This window comes from Limanda limanda, chromosome 22, assembly GCF_963576545.1.
Source record: "Limanda limanda chromosome 22, fLimLim1.1, whole genome shotgun sequence".
Classification (NCBI taxonomy): Eukaryota; Metazoa; Chordata; class Actinopteri; order Pleuronectiformes; family Pleuronectidae; genus Limanda; species Limanda limanda.
The window spans coordinates 16,361,217-16,388,375 of record NC_083657.1 but is presented as its reverse complement, the minus strand read 5'-3'; the positions used below and the strand labels follow the sequence as shown (position 1 = coordinate 16,388,375).

Genomic DNA, 27,159 nt, shown 5'->3' with positions numbered 1-27,159 from the left:
GGCGCTCGCCGTAGATCCACGCTGCTTCTAAGGAGGATGAGTGAGGTAAAGTTTTTTGCAGCAACACGTTGAACTGTGATTAACATTTAAATGAGATTCTAATACACACAACACGCTGCTGTGAGGCTGCAGTCCACCTGTCTTTAGTGTTACAAACGATCTGTTAGATAGCTTCTTTCACTAACTCCTGGTTGCTATTATTAGCCGGTGAAGCTAACTTACTTTGCTAGCTTGCTTGTGTTTAATCGTTTTATACTTAAACATTATTTCTGGACGCAGAGAGTTTGAGTTCAACGTCTTTGTGCTGAAGTTCACGTGTCACTGACGTGGACTGAACCGCACGCAGACAGCAGCAGGTGCTCGACTAGCGTGGAGGAAAGCCAGTTGAAATATCTGTCAATTTAACATCCGTTTGCTCTGTAACAAGATATCGTGGCAAGCAAAACGCATTTGGAAGCAGGGTCCGACGGATCAGAACGTATTCTTTAATTCGGCACGAATAGAATCCACCAGTCGGCTGGTTTGAGGGATAGAAATGACATAAATGCTGCGGAAATGCAGCACAGTAGGCGGCTAAAGCAGCAGCAGCAGCATCATGGTGCTGATGTGAGATCAGCTGGCTGGAGTCCAACTGAGTCATGTAGTACATAACTCATTATATACTTTATTATACCCCAGCACAAAAGCTCTGGAGTAAGTGTGATTGTTTTAAGGCTACAGCACTTAATTTGGTATTTTTGTTAAATGTTTGAAGTGTTTTTAACACTGCAATTGTAGGTTCCACAGAAATGTGCGTGTGAAAACTTGCTGTGCATCTGTCTTTACTTGTCTGATTGTTCATGTTTTTCACTTTCATGCACAGTCAATGGCTCACATGATGGTAAAAACATAACTTCTTTTTTTTAAAGATAGATACATTTTTGATATAAATTCCAAAGAAAGACCCATTTTCTCCTCTCCCAAGCTCACAAAGCGTTTATTACTGAAATAATGCCTAGTAACATCAGAGTAATAAGACTATAAAAAGTGGATTTATCATTAAGTTCAAACATTTTAAAAGCATAATTTACTGAAAAATTAAAATTCACTCATTATCTACTCACCACTATGCCGTTTTTGATTCCACAAAACACTTTTGGAGTTTCAGGGGAAAACAGCGTTGCAGCCAAATCCAATACAACTGAAATAACTGTGACTCTTCAAACGTCCCAAAACATCAGCCTGGAGCCACGTTCACACTCTGCACAAGCTCGCACCTCTATGCTCTCGCCCAAGGGGCACGTGACGACAACAGTGATACTCCGCAGTAATTGGTACTAGGGTTGCAAAACTCCGGGAATATTCAAAGTTGGAAACTTTCCATTGGAATTAACGGGAATATACGGGACTTAACGGGAATAAACAGAAAATTTTGTGGATAATTTATACTAACTGTATTTACCTTGTCATATACAGACATAAATATAAACCTTTTGTTTTGTTAAAGGCTGATTTGAGCCCTGAGCAAACTTTGGGCACTTGACTATACGCTTCTGCATCTTTGTGTCATTCTTAACATAGGTCTTTGCACAGTATTTGCAAATGTACACAGCCTTTCCTTCTACATTGGATGGGGTGAAATGTCTCCACACATGAAAAAGTTTGTAAAAAAACACTAATGCAATGGCAGAGATATAAATAGTAAGCCAAACAATTGGAATCGTCTGTGAAAATATTTTACAATTGATGGATAAATTAATGGAAATAGGCTAGATGAACAGATGAACAATCCTCAATTAGCATGCTAATATATTTTCCCCAGTAATATCATCGAAACTTATCTGACTCGTCCTGAACACTACAGCAGGCCTCAATAGCCCTGCTGTAGTGTGCAGGATGCTGGGAGTTATCTGTGCATGTGATGGAAGAATGAACAGCTGAGGGTTGAAACTCAACGTGCAGCGTGTGCTGCATTCCATACATCTTTAAAATAGAGTTTTGAATGATGTTTTTATTGCTCAGCCTTTAATTTGAGTAGTTTGTTTTTTTGTCAAAATTCCCAAAATTCCCGAGCTCAACTTCCCATGGAAAGTTTCCGGAAAGTTTCTGGAAATTTACCGGAAACTTTCCGCCCCTTTGCAACCCTAATTGCTACTCGAACTAGCGATGCAACCGCGCGCACCCCTTAGATGAGAGCTTGTGTGGTGCACATGGCTCCAGAGGAGGATCACAGAAAACTAAACTAAACTAAAAATATGGTGAAAATGGCACTGTTTCGAGTCAAATTTGAATGTCGGGCCTTACGGACACTTGGATGACATCACAGGAGCAATATGGAGGCATTTTATTTTTTTCAATTGTATTGAATTTGGCTGCAACACTTTTTTCCCCTGAAACTCCAAATATGTTCTGTGGACTCAAACCCTTCACCTGACCCTCCAACGGCACAGTGATGGGTAGATAATGAGGGATTTTTCATTTTTGGGTGAACTATCCCTTTAATCTGCAGATGAGCAGTCACACAGGAACCTTCCCTCCATGAAGTTCAGCCTCAAAGCCTCATGGGACTTTTCAGCAGTCCGAGTCAATTCCACAAAGTGTCGATGTTCTTTCTAACCTCGCCTCCGTTAATGCAGAGTGGTGTAAATAATCGGAAACCACGAACCGGCGAATATATCACCCTAAGAGATCATTTGTGTTGTCAGATCACCACGGTAGTATAAATATAAGTTTAAGGTTTTCGTCATCTGGCTCAGACAGCCCCTATAATATACTGTCAGGAACAGTTTTCTCATTATCTCAAAGGCCGTTTTCAGACATTTAGAATAACGTCCGAACTTTCTCCGCAGTTTGCCTTTTTACACATGAACACCTCAGCGGTAGATTCTCCCTGAGATATTTGTTTTTCTAAGTTTTGCGTCGGTTGCTTGTAAGAAGCGCCATCACCCCCCGACCCCTGTTGTTGTTCATCTAACATTTTGTCGTAAGCTTTTATTTTGAAATCTACGTCGGCAGGACTGCATCCGTGAAATAGACGGTTGTTGATGCTCCTATCGGATAATAGCGGTGGGGGAAAAAATCGATTCTGTTCAGCATCGCGATATTTTGCGCCCGCGATTATATCGATATGTAGCACAAAGTATTGCAATATTTTTTAATACTTTATTTACAATTATATATGTAACAGCCCCTGGCTGGCAAAGCATGACGAGGAGAGTTTCAGAGTTTAAAAGATAACTAGTGTGTATGCGGAAAGGATGTTCTCCACTGCAGGAGATATAGTAACGGCCCAGAGGAGCACTTTAACATCTGAGCATGTTGACCAACTCCTTTTTCTGAACAAAAATGCCAATATTCCCAAATGAATTTAACATTTTGGGTCATGACCTTGCAGCCAACTGGACTGGACTCTAGTAGTAAACATTTGTTTATTTTTCTCAATTTGATTGAAGCTCTAGGTTACTCTTATTTATATGATTATTCTCAGGTTTATGTTACTCTATTATGTCTGCTTGATGTTACTCTATTATGTCTGCTTTATGTTACTGTATTGTATTTAAATAATTGTAAGTTATGTGCTGGGAGCTCAGCGTTCATGTGAGAGGTCTCCTATTCAGAAAATAATTGCAAAGGTCCTGTGTCCTGAATGTTCAAGGACAAAGTTTTTGCATTACCCTTTCTTAGTTTTTGCACTTCAGTTAATGAGTAGAAGACAATGTTGTTCACAGAAATGTGACATTTGAAGTGAGTTGAGCAGTCTTATTTTCCTCATTTTTTGTAATGCCTTTGAATAATATAGGGGACATGAATCGCAATATATCGCAGAATTGAATCGCAATACTTGCAGTATCGCAATATATCGCAGAATCGCAATACTATTGAATCGTGGCCCAAATATCACAATACTATTGAATCGTCACCTTTTTGCCAATTCCCACCCCTATCGGATAAATGACTATAACTACTAACAGATTGCTGTCGATCAGTTTTGATCTTGATTGATAAATTGACTAACTGACTTATTGTTTTGTGACTCACAGCCCCGATAAGATGTGTGTGTTGGGGCGTGAAACTGAACCAATGAGCAGTTTTATTAAAAAACCTGCTGAGGCACCTTTCTGTGTGGTACGTCAGCTGTCTGGGTCCCGTGCTGCCACGATCTCAGGGCCTCCCAACGTGGCCGGGAGGGAGAAATCCCACGTGCCCGTCCGGCATGTGCAGCAGCAGCAGCAGTGTCACACAGTAAAGCCTCACCGCTGTCATTTCTAAAGCACTGTTGGCTCAACACTGTTCCCGCATTGTCCTCACTTGTATCGCTAGTGCAGAGCTGGCAGTACGCGGCCGCCTATATTGTTTTTTGCTGTTAAGGTAAATGTGCCGCGGAAACCACTGGAAACGGTTTGCCGTGTGGACTTCTGGAGGTTTAGCTGAACACAGGTAGCATTTGAGTCAAAGTCGAAGCCGGTTTTTGCAAAATCACAAGCACAGCACACCAAACAGTTGCTGAATCCTTAGTTTCATCTTTGTCAAACTCCTTCTCTCTGTTAATTAATTTTAAAGAGTGTTTTAAGACTATAAACAGCTCGATATATATATGGAGTGCCAGTTCTGTTTGTCCTGATCAACACCTGTAAATAATCTCTGGATGAAGTTGCGAGTCAGTTGTGAGCAGCTGACTTACCTGTGCATGTGTCAGTGGGAGCTGCTGTCAAGTGAGAGCAAGCAGGGCGGCGCACAGGGAGGGAGGGCAGGCGGGCTTATCAGTTAGATAACAGCAGGGGGGTTTGGATTGGTTGTCTGTGTTTGGGGAGGGGGGGGGTGCTGGTGGTGGGTCAGGCTACATGAGGCTCATACCCCCCTTTACCATGTTTATGCAATTGTTAGAACAATAGATCAGTTTAAGCAAACACTATCTTGAGTCAGGGAAGTTGAATAAAAGGAGTAAAATATTCTCATTTCGGTTCTTTTCCAAATTTGCAGTGATATTAATCTACTGAAGTTTTTTTTGTGGCTTTCCCCACAGTATCCCAGACTTTAAACAGCTTTTTTAAAAGTAGTAATAATAACTTCATCTATTGAGATTTTTTCAACAGACAATATTAATAATAGTGGTAATACAATAGTAGAGATAAAAGAGCAATAACAACCTAGTACCCAAAGTAAATTCAGGAATATATGCAAATTCAATTTTCTATTTCCTCAGGCAGAGTCTTGGGGCCCTGATGGCAAACGCTCTGCCCCATACTTTTCAGTGTAGATTCAGGAAGTGATAGCAGTCCCTTGCTCGAAGATCACAAGCTGCACAGTGGTAAATAAGGGAATGAAAGATCAGCGATGCAGCCTGGAGCCAGGTCATGACGAGCCTTAAAAGTAATCAATACAATTTAAAAATAAATCCTGAAACAAACAGGAAGCCAAGGTTTAAAGGATGAAACATCTGAGGTGATCATATCGCTTGGTTCTAGTTAAAAGAAGAGCTGTTGAGGTTCGGACAGAGTGCAGTCGTTTCATGGTTTTCGGATCAGACCCAGAGAAAAGACTGTTTGCAGTAATATAGACGTGAAGTAATATAAGCATGTATGATAGTTTCTGCATCTCGATAACTTAAAATGGGTTCACATTTCCTGAGATAGCAACAACAAGAATGGACATCAATCTTTTTTTGATTGAACAAAAGTCCCAAAAAGTCCCAAAAAAACAAAAACCTTGTTTGGTTTTCTTTATACATGACTTGACTGACTTACAGACACAGACACAGACACACACACACACACAGACACACACACACACACACACACACACACACACACACACACACACAGTAATACACTAAAATTGAAGTCAGGATGCGGAGCCACAGAAAGTGCAGATAAGTCTTGGTGGCCACTGAAAGTACTTTACTGTACAGTTTTTTCCATTCACACACAGCACAAACTTGTCAGGGAGGTTGTTTCAAGCGTCTTGGGGAATGTTTCACAGCTCTTCTGTGGATTTAGTCCGTCTCAAATTCTTCTGACTCCATGATGCTGAGACGAGATCGGGACTCTGTGGGGGTCAAACCATCTGCTGTAAGACTCCTTGTTGTTCTTGTCTCTAAAGATAGTCCTTCAGGTCTCTGGATGCATGTTTGGGCTCACTGTCCTGCTGCAGGATGACCTTAGGCCTGGTTGGCAACCGATCCTCTCAACTCACGCTTAGAAGAGGAAGCCAAAGAAAGGGTTGCTCACTAAAATATCTATCTATTCTAAATTTCTATTTCTCTAAACCTTGTGTTCAAAGTATGACACCTGAATTTGCTACACATTCAAAAAGTCATTTTTGATAGCTTGCTTTTAGAAATAGAAACATGTCTAATAAATGACGTCCCTGTTGATACCCGTCAATGGTCAAATCTTCCCAATGCCTCGGAGCAGCTGTGGAGTGGAGCCCATGGACAGCTGGCGCCTGCACACCACAGAGTCAGGCCTAATGAGACAACCTGAGATGTGCCGGTGCGCCTGCTAGGTAACCTGTGAGTCAGAGAGCAGGGAGCTATACATGTGACTTGTTAATAATTCAGAGCAAAATTATGTCACGGCTACAAGACGATAATGTCAGGTATCGTCTTCCAAAGGGTCGGGCTCTGAATACCTTCAAGCAATGCTCCCCCCCCCCCCCCCGCCTCCACAATGTGTGACCCATTAGTGCCATGAGGCAACAGGTGGCTGCATCACTGTGCTTTTGTCTGAAACGCTGACCTCAGCACAACGGATATGTGATATTCTTGAGGTAAACAAGCTCACCAAGCTGCCCCTCGAAAAAATGTTCCTTCGTAGTATTGTCTGACATTGATTTATTGGGAGTTGAGAGAACAAAAGTATTAGTACTAACACTGTCTACCCGTAGTGCGTTTTGTACGCTGACTCTAATTGGGTTTCTATCTCTCAGGTATGACTTGCAGCCGCGATGGAGGGTCTGAAGATACGGTTTGATTTTCCCAGCCCCGTCGTACAAGCACAGGTAAGCTGCTGAGTCATGGACCCCGTACACCTGATATCAACACGTGGGTTTTGTGATCCATTCACAAGTGGACAACAACAAGTACAGGTGTGAACACACCTGCAATCCGATCATGCCAGACCACAGTCGGAGGTAATCTGTGCCACGTGTCCACGTTATTTTTGCTGTGTGTGTGAACGCGAATGTGTCCTTGGCCACAAATGAATGGCCTCCTGCTCAGCTGGCGTCTGCTGAAACACAACAGTAGAGGGTTGGTTATGAATATTCGAATATTCGTCATTAAGAATTTATTCGAATAAAAATCCAAGCCTAATGAATAATCGTTCTAGTCCCGCGCATTATGAGAACAACATCTTCTGGTATCTTGCGGACTGACAGTGAATCAACTGCGCACACATCTTACCCCACAACATGTGAATATGTTGATGTTCATGAACAAGAACACATAGATGGGCCTGTGATAGGTAATCCATGCAGGCAGTTGTTTAATAGCCTAATGTTTGTTAGCCATTTCTCAGAGCCTACAGTGGAGTAGCCTGTAAGGTAGCTATAGCCTACATCTCACTAATAAGTTGCCATGACTGTCAGTTTAAAACAATTATCTAATTTGGCATTAAGCCAGGTTCTGTATTATTCTTGTGTATTTGTGTCCAGTCTGATGACCAGTCACCTTTGCTCATAGTTTTACGTTAAGTAGCGTAGGCTAAGTTAAAACTCCAATTACTAGGCTGCCGCCAGCGTCGGGAAGCCTGACGTTTAAAAGGATGGATGTAAGTCATTAGACTGTGTTTATTTCTTTTTAAAATTATTTTCCAATGTTATTATTATTTATTCATTTTTCAAAGGTCTATGCTGTAGCCAGGCAGTGATGCGTTGCAATCGCTACCTGTTAAAATCCTGTCGGAAGTGGAGATTGTTAATTTTAATATAGCATATACAATAGATATAAATTTAGGTATGAGGCAAATAAGCGACATTAGGCATAATGTCGCTAACACATTTTCCAGTCTCTGGTATGTAGATTATTATATTGATCCTGCTTTTGCTTGAAATTGAATAACAACATGTTTCTGTACAATCATTGCTGTTCCATCATGTAACCCTCGCTTCCCGTAGAACGTTGATGCGTCCATTTAGTTCTGCCGTCAATAAAGGGCAGAAATTGCATTTATATCCTAGCATTATATTTGTATTCTGTTTTGCACATAATTCAATGTTGCACACTTACTCTGCACAAACAGTTGTACATAGTCTGTATATCTGCAAAGTTATATTTATTTTGGTTTGATAAGGACAATGCACAGCTCCTTAGCAGTACCAGAGTAAGCTATAATCCAATTTTCATCTGTAGTCCCTGGGTATTATACATTATTATATATATTATATATATTCGATGAACCAAACATCAGATTTACAATCATATAAGAATACTTATACTTATATTCTTCAAAAAATGTGAAGTATATGCACAGGAATTATATTTTATACGATATTTTACCTAAAAAAAAAAAGTCTATTTTTAGCCCCAAGTGCCTGATGTAGCGAATTCGCTACAAACCGAAATCTGCTAATTACATCATCAATTTTCATCACATGCAGTCTATTTCAATATATATTAGCATAAGAAGCAACCAATGAGCTGGTATGTATTTTTTATTTTAGCACAACTTTGTGCAACTCAAATTTGCTCAAATCCCCACATGTAGCAGGCTAAATCTACACAGTCTCCGGAGCTGCACTTCCGGTTTCCTCCACCGGATGTATTATCCACTCCGACCACTAGAGAGCGGCAGAGTGGTTCCAATACCTTCCTAGGTATGTGTAGTATCTGCACCATCAGGCATTAGTGGGATACAATCATCACCTCGGCGGCACTCAGACCGGAAGGGGTTTGAGGCGAATTCGCGACATACGTCCTTAAGGGCTTAATAAAGCTATTTTTGAGAAATATCAGTCCTGTTGTGTGCGTGTTTGACCTAAAATGCGTGTGGGGGTGATGGGTGGGGGAAAAAACATGGGGGGGGTCATGAATATTCGAATAATTGCTCAATAACGTTATGAATACTTGAACATGAAAACTCCTGTAAAGTCCCATCCCTACTACAGTATCACTATCCTATCATGATCCTAGTTTTGCTCTTATTTGTGTCCATGGGACTGATTTGTTTGTTGCTATTGCTAAAATATCAACAGACCACAACATCATGACTGATACTTTTCTTCAATTGGTAAGGTCAGATTGGGTCAAAACAACACAATTTGGTCTCAACTTGCACACATGACACGTGTTGATTTGCATAAAGATGTCAGGCTGAGCCAGGAATCAAACCATTGACATTCTGGTTTGTGGACGACCTGCTCTACCTCCTGACATACACAGAGGACGAACACGTTAGTTTTGTCTTCTTCACAAATTTTTACACTAACCAAGCTTATTCACTTTGACTCAGCTTGATTCTTTCAACACTTGCAAGAGATCTGGCTGTGAAATCCTGTCATGGTGATGTGTATTCTCTTAATAATCAATCAACAATTTTCCACTATTTAGCCCTGTTATTAGTTGTTATTTTTGTCAGTAAATGAATGGTCTGTCACCAGGATAGACCCTTTCAAATTAGTTTTTACCATAGTAACCATGGACATGGTACCCGTGTCTTAGGATGGGAAGAAGCAAACGCTCACAGTGCAGGTGCCCCTTTAGTGTCACACTGGAGAGGCAAGTCACTTAATTAACCTAAGATCGTGATTATAATTTGTTACCTCATAAAATGTTTACACCTGTAGTAACTTTTATGAAAGTTCAATGAGGGTTAAATAGGCGCTGCGAGCAGGAGGACCTACCGAAGTGGGCAGTATAAAGCAGTGTTAGCTTGATGAGGATCTCTGGCCCTGTTCAGACCTGATATTAACGTCTGTCCCGATAGATCCCATCACACGCAGACAGCTTCATGTCTGTTGGGTCACATGTGATCAGATCTCAAAGGCGTCTTGGATGCATTCACACCGGTACTTAGAACTGCGTACTTGTGATCGGATCACTCAGCATGGAGTGTAAACCAGATCTGAACAGGGTCCAAGCTTCTCTAAAAGCTTCTTCTATGAATTTTCTTCCATCATGATCTAACCAGCTCACAGGTTTCTTTCACAGTAAGCATCTCCCCATCGTACTCAGGCAAAGGTGCTGTGAGGAATCGCAGCCCCTGGGAAGACTAAACCGCACGTTTGCTCAAAAAATATTTTAACTGTACATTTTGGGCGTCGTTTTGTTTTCCAGGCGGTGAGAAATCTTGTTGCTGCTGTGCTGAAGGAGAAAGGGCAAAATGGGCAAATCACACAGTCGTCCCCTCAGGTGAGTTACTCATCGAAAAATTGTTTGGAGGTGGTGAACAGATGGGAGTGAATCTTGGGAGGATTCCATCTGAGTTTTTAGTTTTCTATATATATCAGCTTGTGGAAGTAGGACAGAATCTGTTGAAGCAAGTGTAAAGTAATTGTTAATGCAAAGTAGATCTGTTAAGTAACATCAGCAACCAAATAAATATCCACATTGTGGTGCCTTTAAGCTAAGCCTTGTACGCTCCTGATCAAAATCTTAAGACCAGTTAAAAAATTGCATGAATTTGCATTTTGCACTGTTGGATCTTAGGAAGGTTCTAAGTAGAGCTTCAAAATGCAAAAAGAAGAAATGGGAACAAGAGACCAAAAGTTGTGAGCAGGCAATTTATTGAAAACAACAATTTAACACAAATAGGCTGTTCATCAGCTGATCAAAAGTTTAAGACCACAGCCTTTAAAAGCCAAAATCTGTGCAAAAATTTGGATTCCATGTAATTTCCTGTCAAGTAATCACACTGTGAAGATCTCTTGATGGCAAAGGCAAAAAAGTTCACCGTCTTTGAACGTGGTAGGATTGTTGAACTGCATAAACAAGGCCTCTCACAACGTGCCATCGCTGCTGAGGTTGGACGCAGTAAGACAGTCATTTTGCATTTCTTAAAAGATCCTCAGGGTTATGGAACAAAAAAATCAAGTGGTAGACCCAAAAAAATCTCACCGGCGCTGAGCCGGAGGATCCGAATGGCTGTCCGTCAAGACACGGGACGATCCTCGTCCCAAATTAAGGCCATTACTGGTGCTGACTGCAGCCCAATAACCATCAGAAGGCATCTGCGAAGGACGGGCTTCAAAAACAAGAAACGTCTTCAAAGGCCACGTCTCCTTCAACGCCACAAAATTGCCCATTTAGACTTTGCAAGGGAGCACCAAACATGGGACATTCAAAGGTGGAAGAAATTTTTATTCTCTGACGAGAAAAAATTTAACCTTGATGGTCCTGATGGCTTCCAACGTTACTGGCATGACAAGGAGATGCCACCTGAGATGTTTTCTACGCGGCACAGTGGAGGGGGCACCATCATGATCTGGGGTGCTTTTTCCTTCAATGGAACAATGGAGCTCCAGGTTCTGCAGGGGCGTCAAACAGCAGCTGGCTATGTGGAGATGTTGCAGCGGGCATCCCTCATGACTGAGGGCCCTCGTCTGTGTGGTAACGACTGGGTTTTTCAGCAGGACAACACTCCAATTCACAATGCCCATCTGACCAAGACTTTTTTCCAGGAGAATAACATCACTCTTTTGGACCATCCTGCGTGTTCCCCTGATCTTAATCCAATTGAGAACATTTGGGGATGGATGGCAAGGGAAGTTTACAAAAATGGACTTCAGTTCCAGACACTGGATTCCCTTCGTGAAGCCATCTTCACCACTTGGCGCAACATTCGCACTAGCCTTTTGGAAACACTTGCATCAAGCATGCCAAAACGAATTTTTGAAGTGATCAACAATAATGGTGGAGCTACTCATTACTGAGTCAGTTTTTGACACTTTAATTCCTGTTTTAGGAGGTTTTTTTTTTTTTTTTTGAGCTGTGGTCTTAAACTTTTGATCAGCTGATGGACAGCCTACTTCAGTTAAATTGTTGTTTTCAATAAATTGACTGCTCACAACTTTTGGGCTCTTGTTCCCATTTCTTCTTTTTGCATTTTGAAACTCTACTTAGAACCTTCCTAAGATTCAACAGTGCAAAATGCAAATTCATGCAATTTTTTAACTGGTCTTAAGATTTTGATCAGGAGTTTATGTAGACCTTGGTTGACTGTGTTGTTGTGTGGATCAGGGCCCGGCGCTGGAGGCTCTGTGGCAGCAGTGCTGCAGTGACTGTGCTCTGGTGCGCTCGTCCTGCTGTGATGCCGTGGTGCTGCTGGTGGACCAGGGCCACGCAGACCTGTACTACATCCTCAACTGTGTCCTCAACCTCCTGCCCTCTGCCAGGTACACCAAACACACCCACACCCGGTCTCGATCGCATGATCCTTTACAAAAGGGAAATTCCCATTAATGTACTGACAATACTGGGTTCTTCAATTCTAAAGATGATCTCTAACTACTGATTCCACAAATGTCTGTCTGCGGGTGAAGATCTCTTCCATAGCAACAACGTTCACATAATGACTTCCTGTTAGATCAATTTTCCTCAAAGTAAAAGCACAACATTTTGTTTTGCTCTTCTTAGGGTTAGGGTTATACTATTATTGGGGAGATTGAGATTGCGATTTTAGTAGAAGTAGTTTTTTTTTACATTAGACATGTACTGTGCTAGCTTTCCATTAGTTTTGCTAAGCTGCACTAACCATGTCCTAACTTCAGCTCTTAGAATTCTCTCAGCTTTCTCCAGAGAACAAAGAAAAAACATTACTGTTCTTCTCAAATTATTCCTTTTTGATTTGATAACCTTCTTCTGTTTCGTGTTTTTGTACTTGAACTGTGAACAGAAATGTCCAGGGGCTTATAAAGGTCATCGGACAGCTACTACAGATGCAAGCAGACCAGAGAGACCGAGAATCCCACTTCGCCTGTCCTTACTCCATCAGGTCTGTCGCTGTCATATGATTTTGTATTGATATTCTTTGTAGCATGTTAAGCTGTGCACACACATGGGGTAGCTAAGCTCAACCCATTAATGCACAACACACACACACACACACACTCCCCCCGCAACCCATTCATGCCGAGCCTTAACAATTCACATCTTACGCCTAACATTAACCACGACCTGAGAAATAAAGTTTTTCCTCATTAGGACCAGGGTTTGGTCCCCATGAGGTCTGCTGGTTCTGACAAGGTCAGTATGTGTGCTGGAAAAGGTCCTAAAATGTAACAAAAACATGCACATACAGTATAATTCCAGTTTCTTTGCTGCAACGTAAAAAAATATATAAATCTTTAATAGCTATGTTTTTTGGCTTCAGGGTTAGATAAAGTTCGGATAAAGGTTAGCTCATTTAAGCCAAACCAAACCAGTTAGCTTCAAATTTTCTTTGGAGATTGCATGCTTACATATTTTACGCTAAGCTCGGCTAACTATGTCTGTTAAGTGTTGCACTTGGAGGCCATGAGATTGATTAATTGGTGTTGATCTTCTACTTTCACGCTCAGAAACCAAATAAGCCAATTTCTTAAAATACTATTGAAGAATCAGATGTCACACCTTTCATGAATGAATGAATGAAGGATAATTGGTGCCATTTATTTGTTTTCTCATTATTTGGTTTAGATAGTCTGTCTAATTGTTAGCTTGTTAAGCTGCCTGATTGTTTGACCTGCCCTGTCAGAATTCTTTACCAATTCCAATAACCACATTTCAGCTGTTTGGTGAAACAGTATAAGTGTATGCCTTTGTTACTGTTGGGGTTTTCAGTGCAAAAGAGAACAGGTGAAACTTGACAATACAGATAGATACTATACAGAGTAGATGGATATCCTCAGTCCTGATATAGTGCCGCTCTGTGCTCCTGCTGAAGCCTGTACGCAGCCGCCTCCTCCTCCTCCTCCTCCTCCTCCTCCTCCTCCTCCTCCTCCTCCTCCTCCTCCTCCTCCTCCTCCTCCACCCTTATATCTGCACCTCTGCCAAGATCCTGGGGCCTCCTTAATCAGTTACAGCGGGTGATAAAAAGACTGAGCTGCTTTGTCTGTTTTCTTTTTCTTCCCCCCCCCATGTTTCCCTTCCTCCCTCCTTCTACATGTTTTCTTTCCTCTACCTCTGCCACCCTCTCCTCCCTCTCTCTGTTTGATCCCTCCTAACCTCTCTTTCTCCACAGCTCTATCCCTTCTTTCTCTTGCTCCTTCCTTCCCATTGTCCTTTTCTTTCTCATTCTGTCTTCATCGCTGTCTCTGCTGTCTGCGTCTGTCTGGCGGTCTCTACCTCCCCGGTGGGAAGATGAATGTGTTGTGGGCAGCAGGGTGGCGCCGTTGGCCTGGCAGTCTGGCCCACCATTGGTTGTTGGACCTGGCACTGCTGGGTAACTGTAAATGCTGCGGGATTAATGGAGGATGCACACTGGTGCCCATTGTTGACCGTCTGCTTGCCGCTGCCCTGTGCAATCTGCCACGGAGACTCTGAGCCACTTCAGCACCCAGCAGGATCAGGGAAGGTTCAGGGCTCAGTCCGCCACACCAGCTCATTTCTCATGTGATGTTGATCTAGCTGTAGTCGTGAAGTTGTCCCTTGTTGTCCCCTGCAGGCTTTCCCAGATACTCTGTGTCCCTGGCCTGCCTGCTCAAGTACAGTGACAAGGTCATCGCACATTTGAAATGAAATAAAGTTCCCAATTGCTATGCTGATAAAGCCTTAGTTCTTTGGAACGTTTTAAAGAAGGTACCACGTATTTTGGTTGGTTTATAATAAGCCTAGGTAAATAGCTTGAGCCAGAATATCACTCGCAGCTAAACAGACAAAGAAGAGGTCACACACAGAAACTCAACTTTGAATAGACAATCCTTTGTCTCCACTCCATAGTTACCTGACTAGGCTGAGAAATGCCTTTATCAATATTTGACTGTTACAAAGTTTTAATATCAATGCAGTATATCAGCTGATATTGGTAAACTTTCTTGACCTAAACATATTTAATAAGGCTACAGTCAGAAACCAGGTCAGTTCTGGCTCTGAGTCAGACATTTTACAAATCAAAACATTTTGTGGCTTTCTGGACAAACTACTGTATGTAACTGTGACACTTTCTAAATGAACTCTGCCGTGTTCATCTGCAGCCGGAAAACACAAACATTGTTTCAAAGATGCTCTGGTTCATACCCAGTCTGGAACGTCACCCTCTCATTCTGTATATACATTGGGTGAGCTGCATCTTGAAAATATTAAAGGTCCAGTGTGTACAATTTAGGTGAAAGGGATCTATTGGCAGAAATGTAATATACAAAATCCAAGTGAAGTTTTTACTAGTGTGTAATCATCTAAATTGTATGAATTATTAACTTTAAATTACATTACATTACATGGCATTTAGCTGACGCTTTTATCCAAAGCAACTTTACCCTAGAATGAAACTCTTTATATTTAAATACTTTATATTTACATCAGGAGTGTGTCCTCTCTACGGAGGCCGCCATGTTTTTTACAGTTTTGTAAACTGGACAAACTAAACACCTTTTAAGTTTTTATGACAACTGAGGCTACTACAGGATCTCTTTCATGTTTGGAAGGGGAGGGTGAGGTGAGGGGGGTTCAGCTGCAACATGCAACTTCACAGCTAGATGTCACAAAATTCTACACACTGAACCTTTAACAAATCAAGGATGAGAATTTTATTTGGTAATCAGCCTTAGTCAACACAAAAGTTGGGCTTTTAAAATACATACTTATGCTTTTCATTTAGATCTTAACTTCCTGGTGGTTCAAAGAATTAAAAGATTAGAAACAAGAAGATATTTTAATTGTGTTTGCCTGCTGTCATGCTGTCAGATAATGAATCAGGTCTGTTGTCCAACCCCAGCTTCCCCTAAGAGATCGGTGTAACCTGCAGACATCCACAGGAAGCTCGGCGTTTCAATAGATTCTACCTGGCTCATTTGTCTGCCAGCACTTTTATTCAGCTGTGAACTTGGAGTTGAACCAAAAGGAGGGAGGTCTCTGTCTTCCCTTCCTGCCTCTTCCTTTGTGTGGCGGCTGAAAAGTAGTGAACGGTGTGAGAGGCTGATGGATGGGAGTTGTATTGAAGCCGAAGGTTTGAGACGGCCACGGGGAACCTGAGGAGGCGGCGGGGCGGGGGGGGGGGGGGGGGGGTTAGAGATGGTCAGACAGATAACACCATATTCATGTGGTGTTATCCGGGAAGACAGGAATCCAGCTCTTACTGCAGGCTGCCACAGGCACAGACAAGCTCAGTCACTGAACTTCCCTCCCACACCTAAACATGATGATTGATGGAACACACTGGTTAAGTGGAGCTGATGGTGGTGTCCACCCCCCAACACGCTGAACCTCTTAGGTAACCTCTGGCCTGTCTGTGAGCTGGATTCTTAACAATACGCTCACACTTCACCTTGGATTTGACCCCAGTGTTTTGTCTGGACCTAATGGGTTTGCATATATTCAAGAATAATGGAGGCTATCGTTCATACTCACAGGAAAGCTCGAGACTGAAAGCCTGGTACAGGTGGGACTGAGGATTTTAGGGTTAGGGTTAGGGGTCTATTTTTAAGTCCTATTTAATTGTCAGAAACATAAACTTCCCTTTGCAGTTATTTTCTTCTTGTTATTAATTTGTCTGAAATGTTATGTTTATATGTCCAAATTAGGCACTATCTAAGTAGATGCACTGTTTGAATCAATAGCCTCAACTGACATGTAAACATTAGTGTTGGAGTCAATGTTATTTTTATTTATTGATATTTTTTTACAGAAAGGGTTTATATATGTTTGTTTATCCTTCCATAAATACGAGGAAAAAAAACTATTTTTTCATGTGCTTAGAACTAAGATGTTTTATAAATCAGCCTTTGAGTCACATACGAAAATAAAAACTTGTGATATGTATTAAATTTGAAAAGCTACAAATGATAAACAAAAATATGTTTCCATAGTTTCCACAGCACAATTATATACATATAGTAAATCTTAGGCAAATCAATCAAATCTAAAATTGTTTTCCATGGTATATTGACATGAATTGAAAACATGTCTGTTTAGGAAACAAAGTCTTTGGAAAATACTTATTAAAATGTTATTTGTTTAAGGGCTAAGAGATGCTATCCACTGACAAGCCATTCAAGACGAAGGGGGCTTTAATCAAGAAGGGTAATGGTTTTCCATGATATGACCATTACCAGAAATCCGTAGACTACTTTCACATAATGGTGTCACACTATCACATGTATTGTTTCAACTTGAAAAATGGTCCTCTGTTTTCATACTTTGTCTTTTCAGCTGTTTGTCACATGCTCTGTGTTTATATAAACCTGGACCTAAGCTTTACAACACTATTCTCCTTTGAGCTTTCCAGCCTGAGCATGAATGGCTTCCGTGAACATGGTTTATGGTCGCTAGAGGATGAAACCTGTTGTTTTATTGTTGTCAGGTCAAAATGTTCCCTTTATAAAACTTATTTTAAAGTTTGCTACTGTATATTATGATGTCTCTTAAGGGTCAAGGTCCCCAAATTACTTCGACACACCTTTTTAACATTTAGCATTCATGCTCCCCTCAGAGTGAATGGTAGTAACTCGAGTGATTACTTATCTTTTTACCTGACACAATCTGGTAACGTCGGTCACATGCACGAGAATGAAATCAGACCTGGGACACTGGATCTGTCTGTGGTGTGAATATGCTCTTTGCTGTGTCCTGTTGTTTTACAGGAACAGCCCTCACCCGTACATCACGGCCCTGGAGAACCGAGTGGACTGCTGGCCAGTGCTGCTGCTGGAGATGGATGATTTCATTCAGCAGGCTGCTGACAGGTCAGCCGCAACAGAGGCCTCGAGTCTCCCACTCCTTCAGTCAATACCTTTCAGAGTCTCCATCCCAAATCACTCATCACACCACTGGTAGCTGTTATTGTGCATTAATGACAAATACATACAGATACGACCCACAGCACCTACAGTATGGAAAATATTCTAACATTCACCAATGTTTCCTTATCTGGGATTTGTTCTTATTTAAGAACAGCATCCATGCAATATTAAGATTTTTTTTTCCTACAGTTGTATAATAAGATTTAAATTACTAAAATATTTTATTATTTTTATCTTAAAAAAAGACAGACCAAGTTACAGTGCACATTTAAATTGGAATTTTTGAAGAGGAGGACGCACACACAGATAATATTTGGTCTTTACTGCAAAAGACAAATTTCTACCACTTTAATAAGTTCAACAGTATAATCAGGCTATTTTCAACACTACATACTGATGGTGGTACAGTGGTGATTTACTTTGCTTTGTCGTCTCACTGTGGTTGCATATTGTACATCTGGAATGGTTTCACAATAAAACTAAGGGTTTCTGTGGTCTGAAATAATCAGAAACTGTTACAGGAAGTGTTCTGTTTGTATTAACAACGTAATGGGCAAACTGGAGCAGATCAAAAGCAGACCCTCCAACTGCAATATGACCAATTATATTTATCAAACCGAGGCCTGTTGAGGAATAAAAGAACTTGGTCACTGTTTGAGGGTATAGAATACCTCCTATTTTTCACGAGGTTTAATGAAAAGAGCATCTGCATATGCAGGCTCTCAGTCAAAGACCTCCACTGAGGCATGACCAGGTTATGAGTGAATGCAGCAGCACTTATTTTAAGGTGTCTGACAGAAAAGCTTTTAAAGGATTTTTTTTTTTTTTTTTTTTTTTTACAGGTTTGAATGTATGGGTGCTCCTTTCATTAAGATTTGCTCCAGCATCTTTACTTGGTCTGACACCAGCCGAGCAGTGCATTGATTGATATAAGCCAACGTTATGTGATGCTACTGATTATGTCTCATTATGTTTATATATGCACCACAGAAATGAACCAGCCTACATTACCATGCTGGCCCCCTTCCTGCAGTATCTGTACTGTGAACCTCAGCAGCAGCCCCAGCACGCCCTCCTCCGACACAGTCTCCTGCGGGTGCTGCTCTCCGTACATCCAGGAGCTGCATCGGTCCTCCAGGCAAAGGAGGAGGAGAAGCCCTGCACGGTGTCCGACAGCCTGCTGCACCTCCTCTGCCAGCTGGTTCCACGTATGCAGGTGACGCAGGGATGGTGGAATCGTGTGCATTCAGTCAGTTATTCACGAGAGTTTGTTTTGATTGGTTTGTTGAAGTAAAGCGAGAAGCGAAAGGTTTCCTCTTAGTCACATCACCTGTGTCGACAGAACATTTACTGAATTCAAAATTAAACTTGGTTTTAAACAATTGCACCAGCCTTAATAATAACAATGCAGTCTGTCTCTTACTTTTTTGAAAAAACACTGGTGCTTTTTAATGATATTTTTGGGGGATTTGTATCATCAGTTTAATGGCATCTCTCAAATATTGCTAATTATGAAAACTTTCCAGGGAGAGCGGAAACAGATTAATTTCTAAGTGTCACCTAGCATTTCACAGTGGTATTACTGACAGCACTTGCTACGGAGGTTGATGGTACAGTTGTCTTTTATGATTTGGTTTTGATGAAACTAAAAAACAATGATACCTCAAAATCCTGCGAGAATTAACAAGTTTTATTTTGTAGAATCAACAAATGAAATCTGCTCAGTTCTTCTGAATTAACAAAATAATCTGCTGCAGCAAAGACCAACTCATTCTCTGTTCTCAATGCTTGGACAAAGGTTGGTAAAACTAATAAAGCTCCAATAATACATTGGTTTTGAACCTCCTTCTTCCTCTAAATATTTTCCTTTGCCTCCCCTGACAACAGTTATTTTTCCATGTAGTTTCCAAAGCTACTCCAGTGGATTCCCTGTCTCTGCTATCTGGGGAAAGCTAGTGATAGCTACCAGGGGAAACAAAAGCATTATCATCTTCCTCTTCTGGTTGAGCAACAGCAGATGCACTTCTTTTGTGCTGTAAATTGAGCCGTCAGAATCCCAGAGAGATTTCGCACCTGGTGGCTAGAAAAGCATGGCAAAATCAAAGTGACTTTTATAGGGAACCGATTTAAACATTAATGGTATAATTATTATTATTTATTTGTTTAAAAAACCTTTTCCATTACCACTTAAAAGCACTCGGGTGTAGGCTTTAAGAATCTCCAAATTTGGTGACTCCCAGTGGAAGTTTCAAAAATCATCTTGAAAAAAAGCAGTGATTTTCTTCAAACAAATCTCATGCCATTAAAACAACTAAAAGGATGCCAGATACAATATTGTAGTTTTAAGAATTGCCCCGAGAAAAAATGTTGAGTGAAGAGAACCTTTTTGTGGAATTATTGGCCGATAAATAAAGCTTGACCATCATTTCTAGTTTTGTCTGATCTGGTTATGGAGGTGTTCTTTCTGTGCTGACAGGTAAACAGCGTGGAGGCGGTGCTGGAGCTGTGTGGATTTATCAACGCTCTGCTACAGGTTCTCCTTCGGGCCCCGGAGGAGCAGTGGAGGACTGAGAGAGCCCGGCTTCTCCTGCAGCTGCTGTGTGCCTGTCAGCGCTGCCTCAGGTTAAACAGAGACTGTCGGCCGCTTCTCAAGCTGCTGCTGCAGCTCCTGCCCGCCTGCCAACAGGTGACATTGCAACGATCGCTCTCATAATCCAGAATTTATGATAATTGTTTGGACCCAGCTATAAATATCACTGTCTCAACTGGTAGTGTGTTCAGAATGAGTACCGTCACTGTCTGAAGTTATTTTGTAATGTGTAGGAGCTGCCATTGGACGAGCTGATGATGGGTGTGGCCCTGCTCCTGCTCGAGGCCCCTGCAGCTCAGCAGACCAGCCTGCTCACTCTGGGTAAAACTGTCTTCAGCTAAATGAATTTGTGTCTTTTGAGCGGCGAAGGGTGACACATCTTATCACTGCACAGAGGATTATAATACTCGCAGCAATGAGTTTGAAATTGTGCAATATTATCACAACAGTAAAAATAATTATCTTTGATAATGTCAGTCACGAGCTAACCAGCAGAATTATAGCATTCGTGTTAGAAATGTATCTGCCAAGAGAGTGCTAACTGGGCAACGGTGGCTCAGGGGATAGAGCGGGTTGTCCATGAACTAGAAGGTCGTCAGTTTGATCCCTGTCTCCCCTTCTCCACGTTCCAAAGTGTCCTTGGGCAAGATAGTAAACCCAGTGCACGGGTGATGTATGATAGAGAAAGTGCTTCAGTATGAATAGATGCTCTGTGTGAATGTTAGTGTGAATGAGTGGATGGCAAAACTTTGAGTGGTCATGAAGACTAGAAAAGTACTGACTATTGACTTATGAGATTTGTTCTTGATGTCTTCTTGTCAGCGCTGAGTTTGGCTCCTGAGCCGGCTGAGCTGTCGCCCTGGTTGAGTCCAGTCCTGGTTCTTCCTGTGCTGCAGCTGCTGTCCTGTGCAGAACTCACTGAGCCTCTGGCTGATCGGAGGACACACAAACTCAACCACAGCCTGGCACACAGCCTGCTCCGCAGCGTCAGCAAGCAGACGAATAAACCCCGACAGGTAACGCTGAGCAGTTGTCATTGGTTACAGACAAATGTGTTTTTGTCTCTGGGCGAAATATCTTTGTTCGCCACAGTCCAGCCTCTCACACATTTACACAGGATCAGGTGCAGTCAGTTACAACAAATCAATCGCAGGATATGTTGGGAAAATTTGAATTATGGCTTTAAATGAAACGGCATGAGAAAAAAAGGCAGACAGTGAAAGAATAAGGAGGAAAGGTAGAAGACGTTGCTAGTTTTGCTGTCGACAGAGGACTCCTGTTTCTGTATTGTTTCCAAACTGTTGTTTCTTAAACACTTTTTATCGTATTTTTTAAAAATCCTCTTCACGTCCTCACTTTAGATGGAAGGAACTCCAAATACATGTACCTGCTGTCATTCAGATTTTCCATTTTCATATTCATTTACAATTCTGAGATATGGGAGGTTGAAGTGTAGAATTGTACTTATTTGCATCAAGGAATGTTCAAATTTTACTCTTTCATCCTCTTCTCTTCAGCCTTGTCCACCATTGGCTCTTCCTCTCAGCTCCTGGTACAGTGAGCTCAGCGTGGCTCTCTCCATACTGCGTAAAGTTGCAGATGATCCAGCTCTGGCCACTGAATGGCTGCTGTCTGTTCGCTCGGCCGTGTCGTCCACCCAGCGCCTGCCCTGCTCTCTCACCCTCATTGTGACCTATCTCATCCTCACGGGCCGGGAAGACGTCTGCCAGCTGGCTTTGGACGCAAGCCAGGCCTTCGCTGCAGCCGACCCCTGCCAGGTAGCTAATCCACACGGCTCAGTTCATTACGAGGCGACACCTCAACTTAAAGTTGTCCTCATAAGCTTTTAAACAGACTAAATATTTGACCACGGTACTTAAAAAAAACTAAAATACACCTAAAAACAAAACAAATGAGTAATGTCCTGCTTTTCTCGCCTTTTAAAAATACATCAAGCATGAACCCAAATACTTGCGTCATCTGAATATGTAAAAGTTGGTGATATGTGTTGGGACAGATCTGATTGTTTGTATGGATAATTGGGCTTAGTGGAAGCAAAAGCAGGGAAGTGAAAAAGACATTACAGTGTACGTCAATTACAAACCTTTGTTCATTATGCTGCTGCAGACAATACAGCCAGTTTTCTCTGAGACTTGGAAATCTAAAATAAATAAGAGGAAAAGTGAATATATTTAGAATTATACAAAGGTCAAAATATAAGCTATATTCAGGTTTGAACGGGAAATATCTACACACACATTATTAATAATAACAATTTAATAATAGCTGATGTTTTGCCGTGGTTAATTGAGGTTCATGAAATCAAACCCTGAGACTTTTTTCAACTGCTGGATTCTTCAGCTATTTTAGTGACAGAGAGAGAATTATTACTTCTAGCTCTCGCTTGTAAGTGACATGTGGAAACACTCCCCGATATCACCTCAAGACCTAAAGAAGGAAAAATCCTTCACAGACCTCTTTTTGAATAAGAGTGACTTACAGAACTGCCACTCTAAACACCCATGGTCAGTTCAAGATAACCATCAAGAAACAAAAACAAACAATTAGGCATCATTTGTCATTATTGTGTAGATCAGCAACAAAGAGACATCATACAATCAGTAATGCATACTTAAAAGTGCAGTAGGTTAAAAGGTCAGTAGAAACATATCTGTTGTTGTTTTCAATTCACACAACCTCAATGAAAAGCTGCACTTTCTGCAGATTTTTTACATTAAGTCCAGTTTTATTAAAGGGAACTACTGTAATTATTATCGTGATAAGTGTTAGTTACACACTGCTTATTTGTAAGCAAGCTATCTGCTAAGATACCAATAACCAAGGGTTTTAAACCACCTAAAATAAGTTGTTAAACTCCTTCACCATTGCTAGTAGAAGAGTTTGCCTCTGCCCCCCCCCCTGCTGTCTTGCCAAATTAATGCGTTCACCCGGGTGTCACGTTTTCATCACTGCTGATCGGAGCCGATAAAACCCCATGTCTGCTGTATAGTCATTGAACCCGAGAGTGATTGATGATTGAATTTATTCCCACTGCCGACAAAAGCCAGATGTTATCAGGTGTTAGTGGGTTATTTGACCAGTGGAAAAGGGGATCAAGATAACAAGTTTAATATACAGATTAACGTAGTGGCAGAGCTCATAGGGATTCATTAAACTAGGTCTGTATCCATCCATTCATTTCTTACACCCCTTATGCTTTGAGGGTCACAGAGAGCAGACTGGAGCCAATCCCATTTATGCAAGACATTGGGATCTCACTGGATATCACAGGCCTGACACATGTTTTAACACTTCCATGTACTGGCAATTTTGAAGCAGCTAATTAACCTGCATGTCTGTGGAAGGGATCCAGCATACAGAGGGAAACCCCACATTGACCAGGGGAGAGCATGCAAACTCCACGTAGAAAAACCATGGAATCTGTTGTGAGACGACTGCTCCACTGTGCCGCCCTGATATGTGCTTAACTTGTGCTTCTTTATTCCTCATGTGAGCAATAATCTTACTAACAACTGGACACATAACAGACAATTGGAAACAATATAACAAATAAATGACGGAGCTAAGACACAAAACGACCAATATGGCTGCCGCTGATGAGTTCTGTTAAATCCGCTGCCGTGACCGCATTCAGCAGTCTGGACGGTATATTTTCTCTAAATGAAGAAACAACAAATGCACTATGTGGGTTTTCCACTGACCAGCAAGTCGCTGGTTCGATGCCTGGCTTCTCCAGTCCACATGCTGACCCTGGGCAAGATACTCTGTTCTATCACATACAGGAGTCAGAAAGGAAAGTAGGGAGAAAAGGTGACCTAGTGGTTCAGAATGGATAAAATATCTTTTTAAATCTTTGAGTTTGGTAGGTATTCTTACATTCCTTGGACATAATTTGCTATTGATATTAACTTTAAAATTCAGCCCTCACCTGCCTTCAGCTGCTGGATGTTCAGCAGTTGTATAAAGACAGAGAGAAAGAGAGAGAGAGAGAGAGATAGAGGTTTAAACTGACAGACTACCCTGTGGCCCTGTGGGACTGTAAATGGAGTCACTAGCTCCAGAAGATGATGTGAAATATCACATGGTGTTATGGGCTCCTCATTACTCGGGCTTGTTAGACGCCTCGGAATATTCCCCCCGCTGGTCTAATTGCTCCCAGAGTGCCTCTTTGTGCAGTCGTTTAATGTGTTGGTAGAAGGTTATTGGCATATTTGAATCCATTGAATTTCCCTCCTCACGGTATCACATCCCTACACATCTGCCTTCTGGCAACCACAAGCACTCCAAGCACATCTGCAGTGTCTCTTTGTTACAGGAGATGGTGCCAGTAACAAAACTAATCGAACTTTAAGAACAATATATTCTTAAGTTTGTATTATGATGTGTTAGAAAATCATTTCATTGATTTAGTATCAGTAGCATACCTTTCAGGGATTCAACTTGATGAAAAATCCCCAGTTTCCTTCCTCTCTGCCCCTCCCTCTTCCTCTCGAGCCGTGCAGGTGAAATGGTTGCTATGCAACAGCCAAGATGCAGGGCAGCAGTAAGTGCATTTTGTTAATTTAAGGCTGTGGCACTGCGGAGATGTTTGCTGCATGTTTCCAAGGACCCTGACTAGTTTGTTTTTTGACACCAGCACTAAAGGGAATTATGTAGTGTTAACCCTGCGTGGCTCCTCATTCCAACTTGTGTCTGTAAGGATTTCATTGACCAGAGTGTTGTGAGCTGAAATGAGCGGGGGGCTCAGCAGACCATGACCGAGGGTCAGACCATCAGGGAAAAGGGAGGGGGGAGAGCCCATAACCTGGGGTGGTAAATCTCTATACCTTGATGCAGTCTCCACAGCTCAACCTGCTGGTCTCTGTACATAAACATACCAGTCTGTGTGCGTGTGCACACGTGCATCAGTAAATATTATTCTCTTTATTATTTAAACTGCTATTTAATGTGTGTGTCTGTTTGTGCACTCAATTTTGTTACCTCTTAAAGACCCCTTCCAGCATAAAAACTGATCGTGTCAGCACAAGTAGACCTCATGGAGACCGAAGCCGGGTTCTATGTCCTGGTAAATGTGGTTAGGTTAAATTTAGGGGTTCAGCATTAGTTGGTCAAAGCTAAGGTTATAGGGAAAAGGTTTTGGTTAGACCAGCCACAGTGAATGGAAGTCAATGCAGTTAAAAGGATTGTAAATACAACACTGGCATATTATCCTCCTCATAAACTAAGCAAACATCTGGCCATATACACATCCAGCAGACAGAGCAATATTAACATTCATTTTAAGTCTCTGATGAATATTAAGTCTTGTATTTTCATTTTTGCTCTTGTTTAGTCTCCACCGACTCCTGCTAAAAGCTCTGAGGGTTCACGCTTGTTGCTTACCTTTTCTGACTGTTGTCTGGTGCAGAGCAGTAGTGGACATTGGCTTTCTCAGCTGCCCGTGACTGTACTGACCACACAATCCTAAACAATGAGCTTTAAGAGGCTGTAAAGCTCCACTGAGCCAAAGAGTTGTTTGATATTTCCCCGTGGGTTCATCACTTTGAATCTTTAACACCTTCTCTGAGGAAATATATAGATTTTTTGAATGCAGTACATAAGAAACAGAGAAATTGTCAACCTTGATATAAGACCTGTAACTGAAAATGATTTAACAGAAAAATGTAACGAGTAAGTGAAGAAAAAACTGAAGTGCCAGTAAACCACAGGCTAAAGGAAAAGTCTTGAATCCCTTCAACTCCAGGACAAAGGACCTTTTTTTTTGGGGGGGGGGGGGTATTGAAAATTAAGATGGCAACCTTGCCTCTCTTGTATTGTGTTGACTGTAATTGGCTCCTGTTCCCATCGCAACACTAATAGATATAATTGATGGATGGAAGACGCTGGTTTACAAATATAGCGTATTGGGATTTAGGAGGCTCCTGGAGAATCCTTCCCCGGTTTAATTTTGATGTTTCCTTTGTCTGAACAAGTGGGTTTGTGTGTGCAGGTCCCCTCCCTCATCCCTGTTCTGTTGTTCAAACTGGGGAAGGACAAGAATCCAAACGTGGCTCATGCTGTGCTCAACTGCCTGCCAAACCTCGGGACTCACAAGGTACCGAGCACCTCTGGCCTTTACAATGAAGATGACATGGCAATATAAACCACTGCACTTCCACATCTCTTTCCTCTCCACATACCACCATTATTCAATTCATGCATCCTCTTTGAAGATTCTGATTCTTATTAGAGTGTAGTTCTTATTCAGAAAATACAAAACAAAAGAATCCTTGTATGTGCAGATGTGAGGATATGCAGAAATCTTTGGATAATCGTATCCACTAACACACACCATGTGCTTGAATGTTCCAGCTCTGTGTCCCCATGGTGCTGCAGACTCTCCACATGCTGGCCAGCGCCCCCAAGCTGAGAGCGGTGGCAATGCGCCTCATGACTGCTCTCTGGAAGAAACAGGTCTGTGATAGTAAATGATCTCTATATGATATTCATATATTTAGACCATCTTTATATTTCCTTCCTAGTCTTACTGACACCTCGTGTGTATTCCTCCCTGTAAGGACCGGGTTTACCCGGAGCTGCAGCGTCTGCTGGGTCAGCAGGACAGCAGGGTGGTGGTGGGGAGGGACGCCCAGTGGGAGCAGATCCTGGCCAGGGCTGCCTGCCTCAGGGACATCTGCAGAGAGAGGTGGAACACCAAC

At 41.8% G+C, this 27,159-nt stretch overlaps 1 protein-coding gene across 1 annotated transcript in view; it reads left to right on the top strand.

Moving 5' to 3' along the window:
* Positions 1-27,159, top strand: part of focad (focadhesin) — a 46,315-nt gene continuing 19,156 nt past the window's right edge. The window contains exons 1-14 of the mRNA XM_061066400.1: positions 1-45; positions 6,907-6,978; positions 10,253-10,327; positions 12,155-12,309; positions 12,810-12,908; positions 17,692-17,793; positions 18,841-19,066; positions 20,327-20,536; positions 20,674-20,761; positions 21,263-21,456; positions 21,958-22,218; positions 26,451-26,555; positions 26,813-26,914; positions 27,019-27,146. Of these exons, the coding sequence (XP_060922383.1) occupies positions 6,925-6,978; positions 10,253-10,327; positions 12,155-12,309; positions 12,810-12,908; positions 17,692-17,793; positions 18,841-19,066; positions 20,327-20,536; positions 20,674-20,761; positions 21,263-21,456; positions 21,958-22,218; positions 26,451-26,555; positions 26,813-26,914; positions 27,019-27,146 (1,799 nt within the window). The 5' untranslated portion in view covers positions 1-45; positions 6,907-6,924. The remainder of the gene's footprint in view (positions 46-6,906; positions 6,979-10,252; positions 10,328-12,154; positions 12,310-12,809; positions 12,909-17,691; positions 17,794-18,840; positions 19,067-20,326; positions 20,537-20,673; positions 20,762-21,262; positions 21,457-21,957; positions 22,219-26,450; positions 26,556-26,812; positions 26,915-27,018; positions 27,147-27,159) is intronic.